This window comes from Propithecus coquereli, unplaced genomic scaffold (genome assembly GCF_000956105.1).
Source record: "Propithecus coquereli isolate 6110/MARCELLA unplaced genomic scaffold, Pcoq_1.0 Scaffold478, whole genome shotgun sequence".
Classification (NCBI taxonomy): Eukaryota; Metazoa; Chordata; class Mammalia; order Primates; family Indriidae; genus Propithecus; species Propithecus coquereli.
This window is the reverse complement of record NW_012150596.1, coordinates 244,460-263,459: the sequence shown is the minus strand read 5'-3', so window position 1 is coordinate 263,459 and position 19,000 is coordinate 244,460. Positions and strand designations below refer to the sequence as shown.

At 38.3% G+C, this 19,000-nt stretch overlaps 1 protein-coding gene across 1 annotated transcript in view; it reads right to left on the bottom strand.

Annotated features, from left to right (window-relative positions):
- The window catches only part of LOC105819284 (protein DDX26B), a 58,916-nt gene that overhangs the window by 30,224 nt on the left and 9,692 nt on the right, over positions 1 to 19,000 (bottom strand). Inside the window, exons 3-7 of the mRNA XM_012655491.1 lie at positions 4,717 to 4,866; positions 3,818 to 3,907; positions 3,401 to 3,584; positions 3,014 to 3,142; positions 484 to 647 (exon numbers count right to left, since the gene is read on the bottom strand). Of these exons, the coding sequence (XP_012510945.1) occupies positions 484 to 647; positions 3,014 to 3,142; positions 3,401 to 3,584; positions 3,818 to 3,907; positions 4,717 to 4,866 (717 nt within the window). The remainder of the gene's footprint in view (positions 1 to 483; positions 648 to 3,013; positions 3,143 to 3,400; positions 3,585 to 3,817; positions 3,908 to 4,716; positions 4,867 to 19,000) is intronic.

The following is a 19,000-nucleotide window of genomic DNA, read 5'->3' as shown; positions in this document are numbered from 1 at the left end:
ATTGATTACAAAAAAAAGATGAAAAGAGGAAGAAGTACAATTGTGAATATGTTTTGAATACGTTCCGAGAGCCCATTTAAGGTGTGAATTAGGTTTGAACTTCCTGCGGCTGTGCATGAAAATCAATGCCAGTACTTTTTAAACATTGTGTTTACTACATAAATCAAGTCAGCTGCTCTGAAATGAAAACCAAGTCACGAATTACAACAGCATCAAAAATAACAATGTTTTAATATCCAAAGAGGGCAGTTCAAGCGGCAAACACAACTGAAAGAAAGAATAAAAAGTGCTAGAAAATAAAGGAAGTCCTCGCTTGCTTTTAGGCACGAGTTAGACTTGCACTAAGAGGCAGAAGGCAAAGGAGGGAAGACCTACTTGCCTGTGGCTTGGCTTAAAAGCCTCAAAGCTATTTTAAAAGGTTCACTGTAATCAGCAAATTGAAAATCCAGAATGATGTTTACCTTTTTGTTTTAGGACACTTACTAGTGAAGGTAAATTCTGATCTGGCCAAAAAGATTCTGGAATTGGCCAATGTCCAACAGGAACACCAGTTTTAGAGTTAGGTCGTACATAAATGAGTTTATGACAACTATGCCATGGTTGAGCAGCAAATGAATTGCTTGGCCTAGATGACTCCATAAGTCCATCTAAAAGTTAAACAAAAGACAAACTAAGGCATCAATTTCTTTTTATAGCTGCTAATATTCCTGTACAAATTTTTCCATCTGAAAGCAAAGTCCAAAATAAAACAAAAACAATGATTCATGAAAAATGGAAGGAAAAAAGTGACTACTAGGATTCTTACATGTTCTCTTTGGCAACTCTTTTCATCAAATCCATCCCTTCTAATCCAACACCGCCCACCATCTTAACCTACTATGAGGAAAGGCAGTAATGTGGAAAACTAGTGTAAAACTAGTTTTAAATTTTCTGAGACTTAGACACATAAATTAAACACACCAAAACATTACAGTTATTTTTTAAGAATTCAATTACCAAATTAGGCAAATGAAACTGGTCATTTTCTGGTATAATTTTTACATTTTGGGAATCTGACAAAATAAATCATAAATTGCAAGTAGATAAAAAAATACTCTTTACTGAAGAGTTAGACCCAATGACCACAAAGGCAAAATAAAAACTATCCAAATTCACTTAAAGGTAGAAGAAATGCTGGCAATACAAAATATATACACACACACACACACACACACACACACACACACATATATATATATAGCTGGGTGGGGGAGGGAACACAAAGCAAATGCATCAAGTTTATTATGGATTAATTCACTATAGTTTCCCCATTCACCATTAAAATTCCATGGAAACTGGGCATTGTATGATGCTAAATAACATATCCTGAATGCATTTTAATGATTTAAACCAGCATATTTCATTTGCCCCCCCCCAAAAAAAACAGGGCAAGGCAGAGTTACATAACTTTTTATGCAATGATTTGTTAGTCTAAATAATATCTGTAAAAGGTATGCTTTAATGATTTGAGTCTCATTTTTCTTAAGTTACAGGTCATTTGATTTACTTAAATATTCCTTTAAACAAGTAATTACTTTAGACAAGATTTACTGGGTCCATTTAAGCTCTAGGGAAAACGTAATGGTTTTGGAGGGCCCCCCTAAAGTTGAGTTCACAATTCTCAGAATGTGCATTTTTCTGAGGAAAGGCTTTTTGGCTTTCATCAGAATCTGGAAGGTTAAGAACTCTGGACAAAGGGGAACTGGACCTAGGAAGAAAATCTGAGCTATTCACATGACACCAAATTCCAGTAGGATTTCAATATGAAAGTTTCCAGTTTATGCTAAGGCAGTGAGCACAAAGTTATGGACTGAGCAGTCAATCACTAGCAATATAACATGTCCTTCCTATAATGTTAATTTAAAATAGGCTGTGAGGCCTCAGTCTTCTATAGCAGGTATTCTTAACTTGGAGTTCAAGAAATCCCTGAAATTATTTATAAAATTGTGTGTGTGCCCTATGTCCATTTTTCTAGGGCAAGAGGTCTACATTTTTCCAACAACTTCTCAAAGGGATAGGGAAACTAAAGAGAAAACAACAACAACAAAGGTCAGGAACCATGGGATCCACTGCTTCAGACAGAAATGTGTAGCTTTCTGCTTTGTGGCACTTGGCCCCTTTGTCTTTCGTCAAGGCAATGAAAATGTATGGATGGGATCAGACAAACACTGCGGTAATAACGGAGTCTATATATACACATGTATGTATGTGTGTGAACTGCTAGAAATGAGAAGAAGTTATAACCTAGAACACAGCTCTAAGGAACTCTTACAAAGCATTACCATGGTGCTGTTTAGTTTCCTGATCCCTTTGAAATCCACATGCATTCAAGTGGTTACAAACATCCATTCACAAAATATCTGGAGCTTCACTATTATTTAACTTCCTCTATGCAAAAGTAACTCAGCTTTTATCTCTTTTTAGATGCTGAACTTTCTATAAAATCTCATTTGAAGAGAAAAGGTTCTGCAGTTAAAAGGTAACTGGAAAAATACTAGTGTAGGAGCTTAGAGAACACAAGCAGTTCCTGGATAAACACTCACAATCTCTTATTGAGGAGCAGTAACTAACACAGATTTCATAAAGATAGCTCAGCATATTTGGTACTCACAAGACCAAAACCAGATTACTACTTAAGTGGCACATTGTGGTGAATCTCCAGATATTTTGTGAATAGAGAGGTAAACGAGTCAGTATCATTCCAAGACTGGGACCAGGGAATACAAAATGGGCTGGTAAAAGGAGAAAGTTTCTTAGGAACATTGGACATGAGATTAAAGTTGTTAGAATTTGGCCAACTAACATGTATACGCAGGCAATGAATGTATGGTAGTTGTTTCGATGGATGTTTGTAACCACTCAAATGCATGTCGATAGTGAGGTCTGTGTCTATTATAATTTGTTTCATGTCTTCTCAATCTCAGATCATTCTCCTATACAACACTTTGGAGTTAAAAAAATTTTTGTACTGTACCTTCTCCAGTAGGAAGTGGATCTGGTCCTGTTTTTTCAAAATTAATAACTACACCACTCTGAACTTTTTGAACTAGAGATTCTAAACATTGATTCAACATTCTCTGTGTTCTCACACAGTAGGAGCGACCTATACCAGAAGGAAAAGCAAATAGCAAAAGTTTGAGCAAATAAAATACTATTTCATAACATAAGCATTTAAAATCCTAAAATTAACTTGAAATAATCATAGCTACATTGGCAGCAAATATCATACCAATGATGAGCTTAAGCAACAGAGATAAAAGATTTTGAAAGAAAATAAGCAAAGACTGGATATGGCATTTAATGGAAACTATACTCTGCTGCCCTGAATTCTTCCTTCAGAAATGTTAAATATTGCCAATACCTCCTGTGACTTCACACATCTGTGTGATGGCAGATTCATCAGTTGGTACGCTTCCTAGTTGCTCTGGCTCAGTAGAAGCCACTCCAGGCAATCGTAACACCAGAGCAAATAACCGTTGATCCCAACGAAAAGGTTCTTTGGTTAGTTCACTTCCAGGCAGAGGAGAATTCAAAGGAAGATGAAGCTGATGAGGCAAAATTTGAAAAGGTTCATCATAACAACCCATACAAAAATGAATAAATAAAGAGTTAAAAGGTTCACTTTTCTTTCATGTAACTCAATAAAATTAAGCAATTTTTCAAAAGGATTACCAAAATGGGAGATTTGACCAAACTTATGCTTAACTGGAAATGCCTCCCACAGAAATAGCTGCATGTTCTCTGCCATTTGAACAAAATTAAAAAAAAAAAATCTCACCTCTTCCTGAACACCAGCAGTACTTGTTAACTTGTTTCCATCTGTGATGGTAATTAAAATAGATGGTTCTAAAAAAAATGGATTTCTCCCCTAAAATACATTTAAAAAGCATTAGAGCCATGTAAAGTAATAAAATTGTATTTAAACTTTTACATTTGCCTTGCCAATGATCTCTCAAGTATATGACAAAATTTGTCTGGATAAATATTATAAGAAGGAAAAGATTAGGAAACAAAATGGGTAGGAATCAAAATAACAATCCCTGAAGAGGTAACATTCAGTATAAACTGAGGAATTCTTATAATTCAGGAACGCCCCAAACTATTAACATTCACATACCTCTCTCCTTGCTTTCCAAGTAATCACAAAATAATGACATTAAAGAGATTGTAATGGGGGTATCATCCACATCATGAATCCATTCACCTGAGTCAAAATCCTGGCACAGATAGGACAATTAGCCTCTGCAACCTGGACAGCGACTCTGGTTACTGTGAACAGAGATTTTAGGGGAGGAAAGGGCAATGGTAGCCGCAGCAAATGCTATTCTGTCTTTCCTCTTATCCTAGAGCCTTTTCATTGAATTGGGAGGGGCAGGGGAGTTAGGACACTGAAAGTTTTCCTCCAGTTGTCTTCTTCTAATATTTCTCAGCAATTTATTCATCCCACTGTCAGACATCTTATGATCTGATGGTAGGCAATTTTAACTATTTTATAATCAAGACACATAAAAGAACCCAAAAAAGAGGGATTTTTTTAAAGTATGTATTTAAAAGGTATATGAATCTCTATTGGGAGGATATGGAAAGTAGCAGAAAACTTGGTAACCATGCTCAATTTTAAATTCTTACCCCAAGTCACCAAAATAAATTAGCTGTACTCACTTAAAATTTTTTTACCTGTCCATAATTGTCTATTCCAGATATTAATCTATTGAGATTTAACAAATCAAATGAGGATCTTAGAGCCTGACCAAGAGTAGTCAGTCCAGAAGCCTGAAGATTTTTTAGTTCACTCATGAATGTTGCGTGATTTTCCTTCCAACCAGCCTGAAAACCAAACATTTACAAAGAAATTCCCAATTATACAATGAACAATATATAAGGTGCAAATAACCACTAAACAGCAAGTATCAAACCTCTAACAAATTGATTGTTCCTTAACCTAATTCTATTCTATATCTTGACTGATCAAGTAGAACTGAAGTAAGCAAGCAGTTTCAGAAAGATCTTCCAGCTTTAATGACCAGAGCAAAGAACTCAAACAAAGCATTAGTCCATTAAGGCTAGAGGGCTTTGGCTCAGGAGGTCCAGTTTTCTATTCAAGCTCAACCAAACCTACCAAAATACCTCGGTTACTTTAGCTTGTCACTGATGATGAGCATGGATAAGGGGGAAAGGAAGTTTAGTTATTTTCTAAATGCATTGTCCTTGGTAGGGACAATTAACTATGTTGAGTGTCTGATCTACATGAATTTTTCTAACCAAGATTCTTCCTTCCAAGCAAGGATTTTCACTTTTAAACAAGAGTAAAAGAGGACTTATAGAAATAGAACCACACTTATTTGGAGATAACCATTCTGGCATCGACAAGCATTCAGAAAGCCCAAAATCTAGCATAAGGGAAGGAAAAAAAAAAAAAGAAACAAAACGTTTTGGCAAAGAAGCTGCATCCTCTAGGCACCCCCAGCAGCAGTGAACAGCAGCAAAGAACCTAAGACCCAAGGTCAACAGCCAACATGCTGTGATTGATTGGTTTGTAGAATAGAAGGAAGGAAAGGATCATGCTGACTGGTCAGGGATGACTATAAAAATAAAGTAGCACAAAATGCCAAGAAGAGAAGCCAAAGGAGGTGGCGGCTAACAATAAGTCACAGAGGAATGGGCTAGCAAGGGAGGGAGCAGACAGCACAGCTTGGCAACATGGTGGAATAAACAACCACCTGAGCCCCAGTAAGCCTGAGGGCAGCAGTGTGATATGCTGAATGCTGAAGTTATGCCAACCAGACCAGTGCAGCTGGAGGTGGAAAGCAAGAACAAATAATACAGAGGTAAACTAAATTATTTGAATTTTATGTTTAGCTAAGGCATATTGTTCATTATCCATACAACTACAGCAAATATTCTTTTCTAGTTTCATGGTCTTCTAAAGCAATTTAGATTGGCAGAATGCCAGAGAAGCACAAAGGGGGCAGGTTATTGCATATGGATGCTATCAAAAAATATCTGTGTGAGCTCGAGCAAACCTGTTGGCTTCTTAGGACCTAAATTTCCTTATTTGAAAAGGAGGAGGATTAGATAAGTAGGGACACTGTGTAAGGTTGCAGGTTGCAAATGATAACATCCTGGGGGAGAAAGTCATTCACACTGTAATCTATGAGTATGGTGCCCCCTAGGGTTAAACAGTTCACAACCTGCACAACCATACAAGATGGAAGAGGTCCTGGTTAAGATTCATTCCAGGTCCAATAGTTGGGGATTCTGTGAAATTAAAGATGTGCTTAGGTTGTTGGTTTTTGTTTTAGTATTCCTAACATATCGTATAGGTTGAAGGATCTAAAGGTAAAAACTTTCCATGTGCTCCTTTGGCCAAACTGTATATATGACTTCTAGTACCTGGGAAAGTAGGGGGTGAGAATACTTCTTTATGGCCCAAGGGAAAATCTTACTGTACCAGAAAAACTAAAATTTAGTGAAAAGGAAGAATTATAATTCAAAATGTCTTGTCAAATACCTAGAACTATCAGTAGGTGATTGTAAATCACACTGAATTTGGAAATTAGATTTCTTCTTTAGGGTAGAAGAGAAAGGTAGGAGGAGGACAGCATCAATTCTTTATTTATTCAACAAATTTTTACTGACCAACTATGCTATAGTGGGCAGAATGCTACATGCTGGGGATATGGAGAGGAATTAGCCCTTGGGGGGTTCCTGCCACAAAGGAGTAAGGAATGCACTTATGGAGACTGAAAGAACAAGTGACCGGAGAGTTGAGGGAAGGCTTCTTATAGAAGACGGGGCATTTGAGAAAGCCTGACGGGATCAAAACAAGATCATAAGACTCACTGATGTGAGGGGTGGAGGGGACTGTCCAAGGGAAGAGAGCAGAGAGTTCATGAGAGAATAGGGCCTACTGGAGAATCATCAGCAATCTGATCATCATTGTTCTGGGCACTCGGCAGGAGGCAAGGCCGATAAGATCATTTGGGCTCTAACTGTAAAGTACTTTATACACCATACTCAGTAGTTTGGATTTTATCTGTTGGCCCTGGGAAGAACTCAAGGTTTTTAATTCGGGAGCGGCATGATTAGATCTGTGTTTTAGCAAGATCGTTCTGCTGGTAGTTAGAGAATAAATTGTGGGGTGGAGGGGAGGCTGAAGCTTGAGGAGGTAGGAAAACTGGTTTGGACACTGTTGCAAGATCTTATGAGAAAAGTGATGAAAGCCTGGCAGAGGGGATGGAAAGGAGGTTGCAGATTAAAGAAATATTTCAGAGGTGGAGTCCTAAAGACTTAGTAGTTAATTAGAGGGACGGGAGAGAGAGAAAGGGTCATGCATTAGGTTGAGGTTTCTGGCTTTGGCAAACTTGTGAATGATGGGGTCTTTTACCTCAAAGCCACTATATAAAGTTGACTTTTTTTTTGAGTGACTTCATTTAGCAATCTTATTTCCACACTGTAAACTTATGGTTATATTTATATTAAATATTGAACTCCTTAAGGACCACGTGGTAGTTTAAGGTATGACTAAAGCAAAATTAGTGGACTATTTGATTTGGAAAAGGCCTGGGACAAGTGGTACCCAAATTGGGTACCACTTTACAACTCATCAGCATTTAAAATAATGTGCCCTGATTGTTGGTAGTCTTACTCATGAATCTGTCAGAATAATTACTCTTTAAATTTTCCTTTATAATATAGATTGAAAGCACTTTAATACAGTTTCTACCTCTTAATCTCTGACATTCTGTTTTCAGGTCAATTCCTATTCTTTGCAATGAACTGGATAATATGAGAAATTTTTAATGCCACTCCTACCTCAGTACCACAAAGTGTGTGGGCCACATTTACTACTCAGAGCAATGAAATCCTTGGTAGCAATGCAGCTCCTATATCAAGAGAAGAACTAAATGCCCATACATCATTTCTCAAAATGCTAAAGGAAAAAATGCCCACAGATTTATTGTAATATTTACAGAACCTTATTAATGTGACAGATTTCTTCCAAAAAGGTAATTATAAAGAGATAGCCAGAAAAAGTATACGTTTATACTCTCCATTCATTGTTTAAAGGTAATTTTTTTCATAAATGAATTCAAGACCGCGAATTCTCCTTCCTAATATGGTTTCTTCTTTCAAATTACTTTACTCCAAAGATATCCTACTCTCAGTAAAACCTTTAATTCTGATAACTTCTATGCATTCTTACAGAACTTCACAGCTTACAAAGCACTTTCACATTTCACATTGGCTTAGGAGAATCCTATAAAATAGGTACAGTATTACCATCTCTATTTTGTTTTAACAAAGAAGGAAGAAGTGACATTTAGGTATTTGTGGGGGTGGCAGCGGTGGCAAGTCACAGTCTGCAACTGCACTATCTGATACACTAGCCCTTAGCCACATGTGGCTATTGAGCACTTGAAACGTGACTAGCCTGCATTGAGATGTGACATAAGTGTAGAATACACTGGGGATTTTGAGGACACAGAACAAAAAAAAATGCAAAATATCTCATTATTCATTTTATATTGATTACATATTGAAATGATATTTTTGATATTTTCAGTACTAATGAAATATGTTAGTAAAATTAGTTTTACCCATTTCTTTTTACTTTTTAATGTGGCTACTAGAAAACTTTAAATAATGTGTATGGCTGACATTATATTACTACTGGACATTGATGTTCTAGAGAGACCTGAAGGTCAGGCAAGAGGGCTTGGTCCTGATGCAGCAGATAATTGAGGCATTACAGATACCAAAGCAAGGGGGAAAAGGATAAAAGTTCAGGAAGACCAGTCTGGCAGTGACATATAGGCCAGAATGGAGGACGGTGAAACTGTAGTCAGAAAAAAAAAGCTAGGAGGCTTGAACAATAATCCAGGCCTGTGGGAATTAGGCCCTGAATTAGGATGGGCATGGAGAAGGAGTTAAATGAGAAATTTTTGAAACAAACAAGATAGGACTTGGTGACAGACAGAGCATGGGCCTAAAGGAGAGAGAGAGTAAAAGATGATTAGGAAGCTTCTATCCTGGGAGGCCCAAAGAATGGAGGTTTAGGACAAAAAAGTAACCTGGGATCTATAAAATCCTGAACCAAGAGTTTATCATCTTCGCAGGTCAAGTTTTAAAAGTCTAACAGAGGTAAAATGATGATGATGATGATGAATAATGTTAGCTAATATTTATCAGTGCCTATATGTTAGGAACTCACCTATGCTAAGCACAGCATCTCATATACATCCTTCTCATCTGAGCCTCATAACCACCCTCAAGGCAGGTGCTGTTATTATGTTCATTTTATACATGAGGACACTGAGGCTTGGGGGAGCCATGCAACTTGCCCAAGTCAAACAACTAATAAATGGCATAGCCAGGATTTGAACCCAGGTAGCCTAACTTCAGAGCTCAGCAACTTAAACCACTATACTAGAGACTCTTTCATACATTTTGTACACAAGTATACCTCATTTTATTGTGCTTTGCTTTATTGTGCCTCACAGATATCATGTTTCTCACAAATTAAAGATTTGTGGCAATCTTGCATCATTGGCGTCATTTTTCCAACAGCATGAGCTCACTTTGTTTCTGTGTCACGTTTTGGTAATTCTCAAAATATTTCAAACTTTCCCATTATTATTATATCTGTTATGGTAATCTGTAATCAGTGATCTTCAATGTCACCATTGTAATTGTTTGGGGTGCCACGAACCATGCCCACATAAGACTTAATAAATGTTGTGTGTGTTCTGACTGCTCCATCAACCAGCGTCCAGTCTCTCTTTCTCTCCTCTGGCCTCCCTATTCCCTGAGGCACAGCAATATTGAAATCAGGCCAGTTAATAACCCTATAATGGCCTCTAAGTGTTTAAGTGAAAGGAAGAGTCACAGCTCTCTCATTTTAAATCAAAAGCTAGTGAAATGATTAAGATTAGTGAAGAAGGCATGTCAAAAGCTGAGACAGGCTGAAAGCTGCGCCTCCAAAGAATTAGCCAAGTTGTGAATGCAAAGGAATAGTTCTTGAAGGAAATTAAAAGTGCTACTCAAGTGAACACATGAATGATACGAAAGCAAAACAGCCTTATTACTATATGGAGAAAGTTTGAGTGGTCTGGATAGAAGATCAAACCAGCCAGAACATTCCCTTAAGCCAAAGCTTAATTCAGAGAAAGGTCCGAACTCTCTTCAATTCTATGAAGGCTGAAAGAGGTGAGGAAGCTGCAGAAGAAAAGTTTGAAGGTAGAAGAAATTAGTTCATGAGATTTAAAGAAGGAATTCATCTCCATAACATAAAAGTGCAAGGTGAAGCAGCAAGTGGTGATGTAGAAGCTGCAAGTTATCCAGAAGATCAAGCTAAAATCATCACTACACTAAACAGCAGATTTTCAGGGTAGATGAAACATCCTTCTATCGAAAGAAGATGCCATCTAGGACTTTCATAGCTAGAGAGGAGAAGTCAATGCCTGGCTCCAAAGCTTCAAAGAACAGGCTGACTCCCTTGTTAGGGTCTAATGCGACTGGTTGAGTTAAGTTGAAGCCAGTGTTCATTTACCATTCCTAAAATCCTAGTGCCCTTAAGAATTATACTTATTTATTCTTTCTGTGCTCTGTAAATGGAACAACAAAACCTGGATGGCAGCACATCTGTTTACCGCGTGGTTTACTGAATATTTTAAGCACACTGCTGAGACCTACTGCTCAGAAAAAAAAGATTCCTTTCAAAACATCACTGCACATTGACAATGTACCTGGTCACTCAAGAGCTCTGATGGAGATGTACAAGGAAATTAATGTCACTTTCATGCTTGCTAACACAACATCCATTTTGCAGTCCATGGATCAAGGAATAATTTTGATTTTCAAGCTTTATTATTTAAGAAATATATTTCATAAGCCTATAGCTGCCATAGATAGTGACTCCTCTGACAGATCTGGGCAAAGTAAATTGAAAACCTTCTGGAAAGGATTCGTCATTCTAGATGTCATTAAGAACATTTGCGATTCATGGGAGGAGGTCAAAATATCAATATTAACAGGAGTTTGGAAGTAGATTCCAATCCTCACAGATTACTTTGAGGGGTTTAAGACTTCAGGGGAGGAAGTAACTGCAGCTGTGGTGGAAACAGTAGAACAACTAGAAGTGAACCTGAAGATGTGACTGAATTGCTGCAATCTCGTGATAAAACTTTAATTAATAAGTAGTTGCTTCTTATGGATGAACAAAGAAAGTGGTTTCTTGAAATGGAATCTATTTCTGGTAAAGATGCTGTGAACATTGCTGAAATGGAAACAAAGGATTTAGGATATTACATAAACTTAATATTATTGTGTAAAGCAATGGCAGGGTTTGAGAGGATGGACTCCAAATTTGAAAGAAGTTCTAATGTGGGTAAAATGCTATCAAACGACATTGCATGCTACAGAGAAATCTTTCATGAAAGGAAGAATCAATCAATGTGGCAAACTTTTTGTTGTCTTATTTTAAGGAATTGCCACAGCCACCCCAGCTTTCAGCAACCATCCTGATCAGTTAGCAGCCATCAACATTGAGGCAAAACCCTTCACCAAGAAAAAGATGAGGATTTGCTGAAGGCTCAGATTGATCATTAGCATTTTTTAGCAATAAAGTATTTTTAATTAAGGTATATACATTGGGTATTTTTAGACATAATGTTATTGCACACTTAATATACTATAGTATAGTGTAAACATAATGTTTATATGCACTGGGAAACCAAAAAATTCTTGTAACTCACTTTTAACACGGTAGTCTGGAACTGAACCCACACTATATTTGAGGTATGCTTCACAGACATGTCATGTTAGATGAGCATAAAAGTTCATAAGTTTAATGGAATTTCCAAATGTCACTTTAATTTAAGCCTACTTTCTCTAATGTCTAAGTACAGAACAATTGGGTCTGGGGGTAAATTCAGAATTGGAAGACCCCGGTCTATTTCTGGCTGTCACTAACTAGCTTGGCAAGTGGTCCAGGGTAAGTCACTTAACCACACTGTGGCTCTGTTTCCTCAACCAAGGAACAAAAGGGCTGAAAAACCAGCTCTAAGATCCCTTCTAGTTTTCATATCCTATAATTCTGTACCTTGTAACAATCCTTTATAGAAATCTGACTTACAGAAAGAAAACATCTCCTGTCTTAGTAAATATGTTAATTCAGTCTTGGCTTAAATTTGTACAGTTAACTAAAAATGTTTTTTCATACTAACAGAAAAACATAGGCCTTTCAGTCTATCAATGACCTGGGTTCTGGTCCCAGCTCTATCCGACCAGCCACTAGCCATTTATTCCCCACTCATGTCACTACAGAAAGCAGAGATTTTGCACTCCTCTCCTCAGAAGGGCAAAGCTTAAATGAAATGTTTTCTACCACTCTCTGCACCCTCATTTCCATCTTCTAATCTGACTGGTGGGTTTGGAAACAGGAACCTGGCATGCTTTCGCTAGATCTGTTGCTGAAGCTCTTTTAAATTTGCTGGTATGTTCTCTGGCATGTGGTGCTTGAGGAGCAGGCTCCACACCTACAACAGACCCATAGGGGAGGTCTGTCAGTATGTGAACTATTTGGAAGGTTTTTGTGAGCACACATCTAGGCTATATCCACTTGTCTAGCTTTTACCAGGAATAAGGCTGTTATTTAGGACGCTGGCTGGCTCCTGTGTCTTGTTTCTCTATTGGTTTCAAGTGGAGGAGGGAAAGGAGAGGGTGTTATTTAGTGGCTCCCCCAAACCTCAGCATCCTAGTACTTGTCCTTCCTGAACTTCATCCCATTTTGGCCAAACCATTTCTCTGATTCATTGATTTTTATTTTTTAAAATAGAGGAACCCTTTCCTCTGTTGAAATCTTGCCAGGAACTATAAACAAGTAAAAGAGATAAAAGCAGATCAACTGCCCAGAAGGGGATGTGGAAGTGGTGTTAGAGCCCTTTCTGAAAACTCCTGTTCTGTCTCTGAAGGTCACTTGTAATCCTTTTCCAAAATATTAGTGACCTTGCTAGACTTTGTATAATGTGCAAGTTTAATAAACATGCTATTAATTTCCCCAGCCAACGTAACTGATAAAGATATTTAGGACCTCTGTACTTGACTTTCAACAGAAGAAGTGCCCCTTACGAACTGTATGTAAATTGAATATTTATATATCAAAAAATGAATAATAGAGATCCTTTAGGGTGGTAGCTTTTTATAGAGACTGACTATGAATCTTTTCAAAGAGCAAAAAGAATCCTCATATATTACAGATTGTCACAAGCCAGGCTCTTTCACACAACAGTGAGAGAACTTTTCCAGGGGGAGGCTCCACTTGCTGTGTCCCCCTGACTTGGTGCTGAGCCACTGCACTGACCCATTTTGGACACACACACCCCACAGTCTATCTGGACATTCCCCCGAACAGCAGTGCAGTCCAGTTCAAGTCTTCTTAGCTCGTTAGCAAGCCCTTCGCAATGAATGAATAAAAAGCCTCATTGACATCCAGAGAGACAATATGTTGCTTTCCTCTTCCTCGATAAGACTTTTTTATCTTTTATTAAAGGAAATGAAATCAGCCTGGTAATATTTGCCCTTCAAAAGCCCATGTTAGAGGGCTATCCTGGACCTTGGGCTCTTCTAGGTGGTTACAAACTAGACGATTAACAGATTTGAGTATTTTCCCAGATGTCGCAAGTTAAAGCCGAAGAGTCTAAAATTAGCAGGGCCATCATTTCTCTTGTTGAAAGATAAATTATTTTCCTTTTTCCATCTGCTCTTCCTAAGTTTGGGGAAAACTTGCTCTGCAACAACCCAGACAATTTGCATAAAACAATTCCAACAGTATTTTCAACCAACTTTACTTTCTTCTTCAATTTAACATTCCATCATCTTTGTCATCACAAACTGTTCCTGTGTTGGGAAACTGACCAATGAGATGGAATATCAAAAATAAGGACCCTGCTTTTCCAATCAACTCTGTCTCCTGAGGAGACTAATGACTTTTCCCTTGGTCTTTGCCCTTAGCCTTATACCTAATATTTGCGCAAGTTAAAACTTTTCAACGTCAAGAATTTTCTTCTCGCAATTAAAATGAATCCCAATTCTAATAAGATACAAGATAAGGTTTACTTGCCCTCTTAGACAATAGAACACTGTGACAGCTGTGACATCTTAAAATGTTAAAATATCTTTTAAAAATTATGTTTGTAGCCAGCACGCCTATAAAGGGGGTTGTTAAAATTATGAAGGACACATTAGGAAGATGTTTTATCATTACAAGAATGATATCTTACTTCTTACACCTCCTTTTAAAACTCCCTTCTTGCATAATATTTTCTGACCTTGTCTGACACATTTTTTCCCTGAATACTCTAGCAATTTGGCCTGATTTCACTTTTTTGTGCTTTTCTAACTTGGATCAAGGCACTGATATACTTCAAGGCTCAAAGGAGGCATTTTATTATTCTGTGTCCTATATGTACTATGTAGCTTTTTCTGATAAAATTACTTGTTTCAAGAATATCCACTTCTCTTGGATTCCCTTTGGTCAAAGTTACTTCCCCAAGGTCTTTTCTTAGTGTCCCGAACTTGCTAAAATGTGCGAAGTCCATTTTATTTGATTCAACCAGTTCTCTCGCTGAGAACTCTGTATCATTCTGTGGTGCACTCTACCAATTTACATCCACATGCTTCAGGAAGTACTGCCAGTCAAGACCACATAAAAGAAGTCTAGCTTACTTAAATCTTCTACTTTCTAAAGATGTTCTTAAGAAATTGCCCCACTAATATATTGCAGAAACTTATTAATTTGACAGTCTGTAGGCTGCTGAATTGTTTTTTAGCAGACAGTTAAAGACTTGCATGACCACATATTTTAAATAAACTGGGCAAAGAAATGATTCACAGTTTGATTTCACTGACAAACAGTACACCATTTTGCATTTATTCTCTTTAAAATAATACCTAGTATGAGGTTTTTTAGTGTATAAACAAATCATAAGGATCAATCTAGAAAATTTGCAAATTATATTTATTAGGTTTTCAATTTTTACCCCCAAGGAATTAGGATAAAATCGTGAAGCAGCACACCTCTCAAAGTTCACTGGAAAGCACGATAAGATCAAAATAAATCTGACCTTCACCAGTGGATGATAACATGTAGAAACCAATAATTTTAGAAGGCTTTTTCCTCTGTCCAAAAGTCAACTGCACTGCTACTGAAGCAGAAACATCTTAAAACTTACCAAACTTGGTCAAATATAAATGTTAAAAGTTTTCATTCCCAGTCTCAGACCATTTCAATAGCAGCTATCAACCAATACCTATTATTAGAAAGAATTGCTATTGTGCAGATCACATGTTCAGTTGTTTAGATTTTAGCTTCTAATAAGAGACACTTTTATGGACACATACACAAAATAAGAATTAACGAAGGCGGCCTTAGAAAAAATACACATGAACAGGAGTGAGATTAAGCCCTCCAAACACTGCAGAAAGAGTTAAACATAAGGTAGCACAATGGCCATGTATTACTTTCTAAAGATTACATAGCATCTCTTTCCTCCAGACTAATTCTCTTTTAAAAAATTCTTTCAAAAAAATTTTATGAGCTGTTTTTACACAGTAAAAGTAACATGCATTCATTGTTAAAAATCCCAAAGTTAGTCTGTTCACCAAACCCTCACTTCCATTCTTCTGAAGTAACCATTGAGAAGATTCTGTCCTGAACATTAAACTGTTAGCAACAAACAGAAACCACATCAATAAGATAGAGTGACATTTACCAATTTAACCACCAAATGTGCGATGTAGCACGTTAAGCATATCCAGGAACTATTTTCTAAAACTTAAAGTAATTTTGAAATCTCCCTGAATTCTAAGCCTCAATTATTCTACTTCCTGCCTTTCAGTTATACAACTCTCTCCTGTACTGTTACAGAAGGAGCTCTGGAAATAATCTAGTCTAATTCCTTCATTTTAACAGATAAGGAAACTGACACCATAAAAGGCTAAGTGACTTGCCTGGGGTCATGTGTGTAATTAGTAGCAGACTCAGGTTAAGAACCCGGATCTCCAGCTTTCCAGTCCAGCACTCTTCACAGAGCTGCTGAAGTGACAACGACACTTGTCTTATTACACCACGGCAGAGGGTGTGATCTACCAGACAGGATGTACTGTGAGCACTTTTTAAAATCTAATTCTTATAAAAATACATAGCGATAGTCTAAATCCACTTCTAACATACAGCTCAAAAGTATCACTATGAAATGGAGTTTGCACTGTCTATACACATACGTAAGCTTTTAAGAAAAATTGACAGCTGTGCTCTGCACACCGTCAGCATTCTTGTTCAAGAAATAAGAGGGAGCCCCAACTTTCCGGTGCCATGGCTGTATTAAAGGCTAGATATTCTCCCTAGAATCCTATTGTCTACTGTCTAGTTACATGGGCTCTCTTCAGCAGAAACAGAAATGCAAAGAGAGACCGGGGTTCTTATTAAACAGCAGTGCCTCCGGGCAACTTCAGGCCAATTTAAATCAAACCATCTTGGTCTAGTTCAGGATAATCAACCACTAAAGGTCATATCCCAGCTCCCTCCCCCTTGCCTACAGCAACTTCTCACCATTATAATAGCATTTTAAAGCCCCTTCTGTCACATCCTCCCCTTCAAGTCACACCCTTAATGGACCACTTTCACTTGACTTCCTCTCCTCCCCCAGGTCTCTAGCTTTCCAGGCTCTGTATCTCTTCTTCCTTTGGTTAAGGGCTGGTGTCAGGAACGCAGAGACACTCCGAGAGTGGAAGAAACAGGTCTGGCTGAAGTGTAGGGCTCTTGTGGGAAATGATAGGAAATAAATTTATACAGACACATGGAGCAGATCCTAGAGAGCTCTGAATGGCAGGCTGGGCAATTTAGACCTGACACCATAGGCATGAGGAGTCTCGGAAGGCTAGCGGGGAGGGTGAGTGATATAATGAAACCAGCTTTTTTAGAAAGTTAGCAGTTGCTATGAGCAGAGAGTAGGAATTTGGGAGGCACTTGGGAGCCCAGTTAGAAGGTTGGTACAGTGGCCAAAACATAAAAAACATGGGACCCGTATTAAAATGATGGCAGTAGAAATTGAGTTGAAGGAACACATGTAAGAGACATTTCAAGGGGATGACAGATGGGCTATAGAAGATGGAAGGAAAGAAACAAAGCTGAATAATGACTAGCTTTCAATCCTGGGTGACTAAAGGATGGGGAATATGGAAGAGGGGATGAGTTTTAGAGACAGGTCTAACTGTGAGCTGATGGCAGGATAGACAGTGGAGATGTTCTGTAGTCACTTGAGATGCCTGGGTGAGAAGGTCAAGATGGTGAGGCATCAGTCTAGATGGAGTATTTGAAATCATGAATGAAGTTTAAGCAAGGTAAAGAATTTGGAAGATAGAGAAAGAATTGTCAGAGAGATGGGTGGAGAAACAGAATAGAGGAGGTGATCAATTTCTGGAAGGAAGGGGTAGCTGGTTTCGAATGTAGTCAAGGACAAAGAGGATAAACATTAGTAAATGTGCCCAAGTAGCTCTATAGTAAATCCTAGGACCTTAATAAATGATGTTTACTTTTCTCAATAATACTAGAACACAAACAAAAATGTTTTGAGTCATTTGTTCAATAGCATTCAAATCCAGAGTTTGGCTCATGGTACAAGTTCACCAAACTATTCAAACTATGGGACAAGGGCCGGGCGCGGTGGCTCACGCCTGTAATCCTAGCACTCTGGGAGGCCGAGGCGGGCGGATTGTTTGAGCTCAGGAGTTCAAAACCAGCCTGAGCAAGAGCGAGACCCCCTCTCTACTAAAAATAGAAAGAAATTAATTGGACAACTAAAAATACATAGAAAAAATTAGCCGGGCATGGTGGCGCATGCCTGTAGTCCCAGCTACTCGGGAGGCTGAGGCAGGAGGATCGCTTGAGCCCAGGAGTTTGAGGTTGCTGTGAGCTAGGCTGACGCCACGGCACTCTAGCCCGGGCAACAGAGTGAGACTCTGTCTCAAAAAAAAAAAAAAAACAAAAAAACAAAACAAAACAAAACAAAAACTATTGGACGAAATATAAATAACGAAAGAGCAACTGGTATTAATGAACAGTATAATCAGGTGAATATGGTTTAAGATATAGAACTCTATCTTTTCTATGAACATCTGGCACATCACCATGAAAGTCTTCATGTAACATTTCTCTGGTTAAGACCCCAGTGGCTGAGTTGGCAGCATTTCCATTTCTTCTCTGAAATCCACCCCTCCACCCCAGGCCACATAACTGCACAGACAGAAAAAAGCTGGCTGGCTACGACAGGGGTGTGGCTTGAGGAGAATCAGGAGAGCTGGAGTAAATGAGGACCACACCAGCAGGTGAGGGCTCAGGCTGATACACAAAACTCTGCAAAGGCATTACGGTGCATCCGGGCCTTTTTAAAAAACCACTTCTGCCTCCTCCACAGTTTGTGGATTAGAAGAAACTAGATGGCTACTGCAGAGTACATTGAAAATCTTTCTTTTCCCCACAACAAAGACATTTATCAGGAGATTGGTAAAGTGAAGAAGGCATATCAGTTTCTGGCGACCATTGGATAGCCAAGGACTACCCTGCTGCTTTTACAAGCCTACTCCTCTTCCTACAGGGCCTGCTCAGCCTGGGCCACCATTCACCCTCCACTCTCCAACATGTACATACTGAGAGTCTCAACAACTCCCCATCTGTCTGAGTAGGGGCACAGCTGTGACATCAAAGACAGAAGTGTATTACAAACAAATGCACCATAATACACAGAAGTAGTCAGAGAAATAATAAAAATAATAATCCTAGCAGTAATAATTTTCATTCATTGAAAGCTCTGCACACCGTCAGCATTCTTGTTCAAGAAATAAGAGGGAGCCCCAACTTTCCGGTGCCATGGCTGTATTAAAGGCTAGATATTCTCCCTAG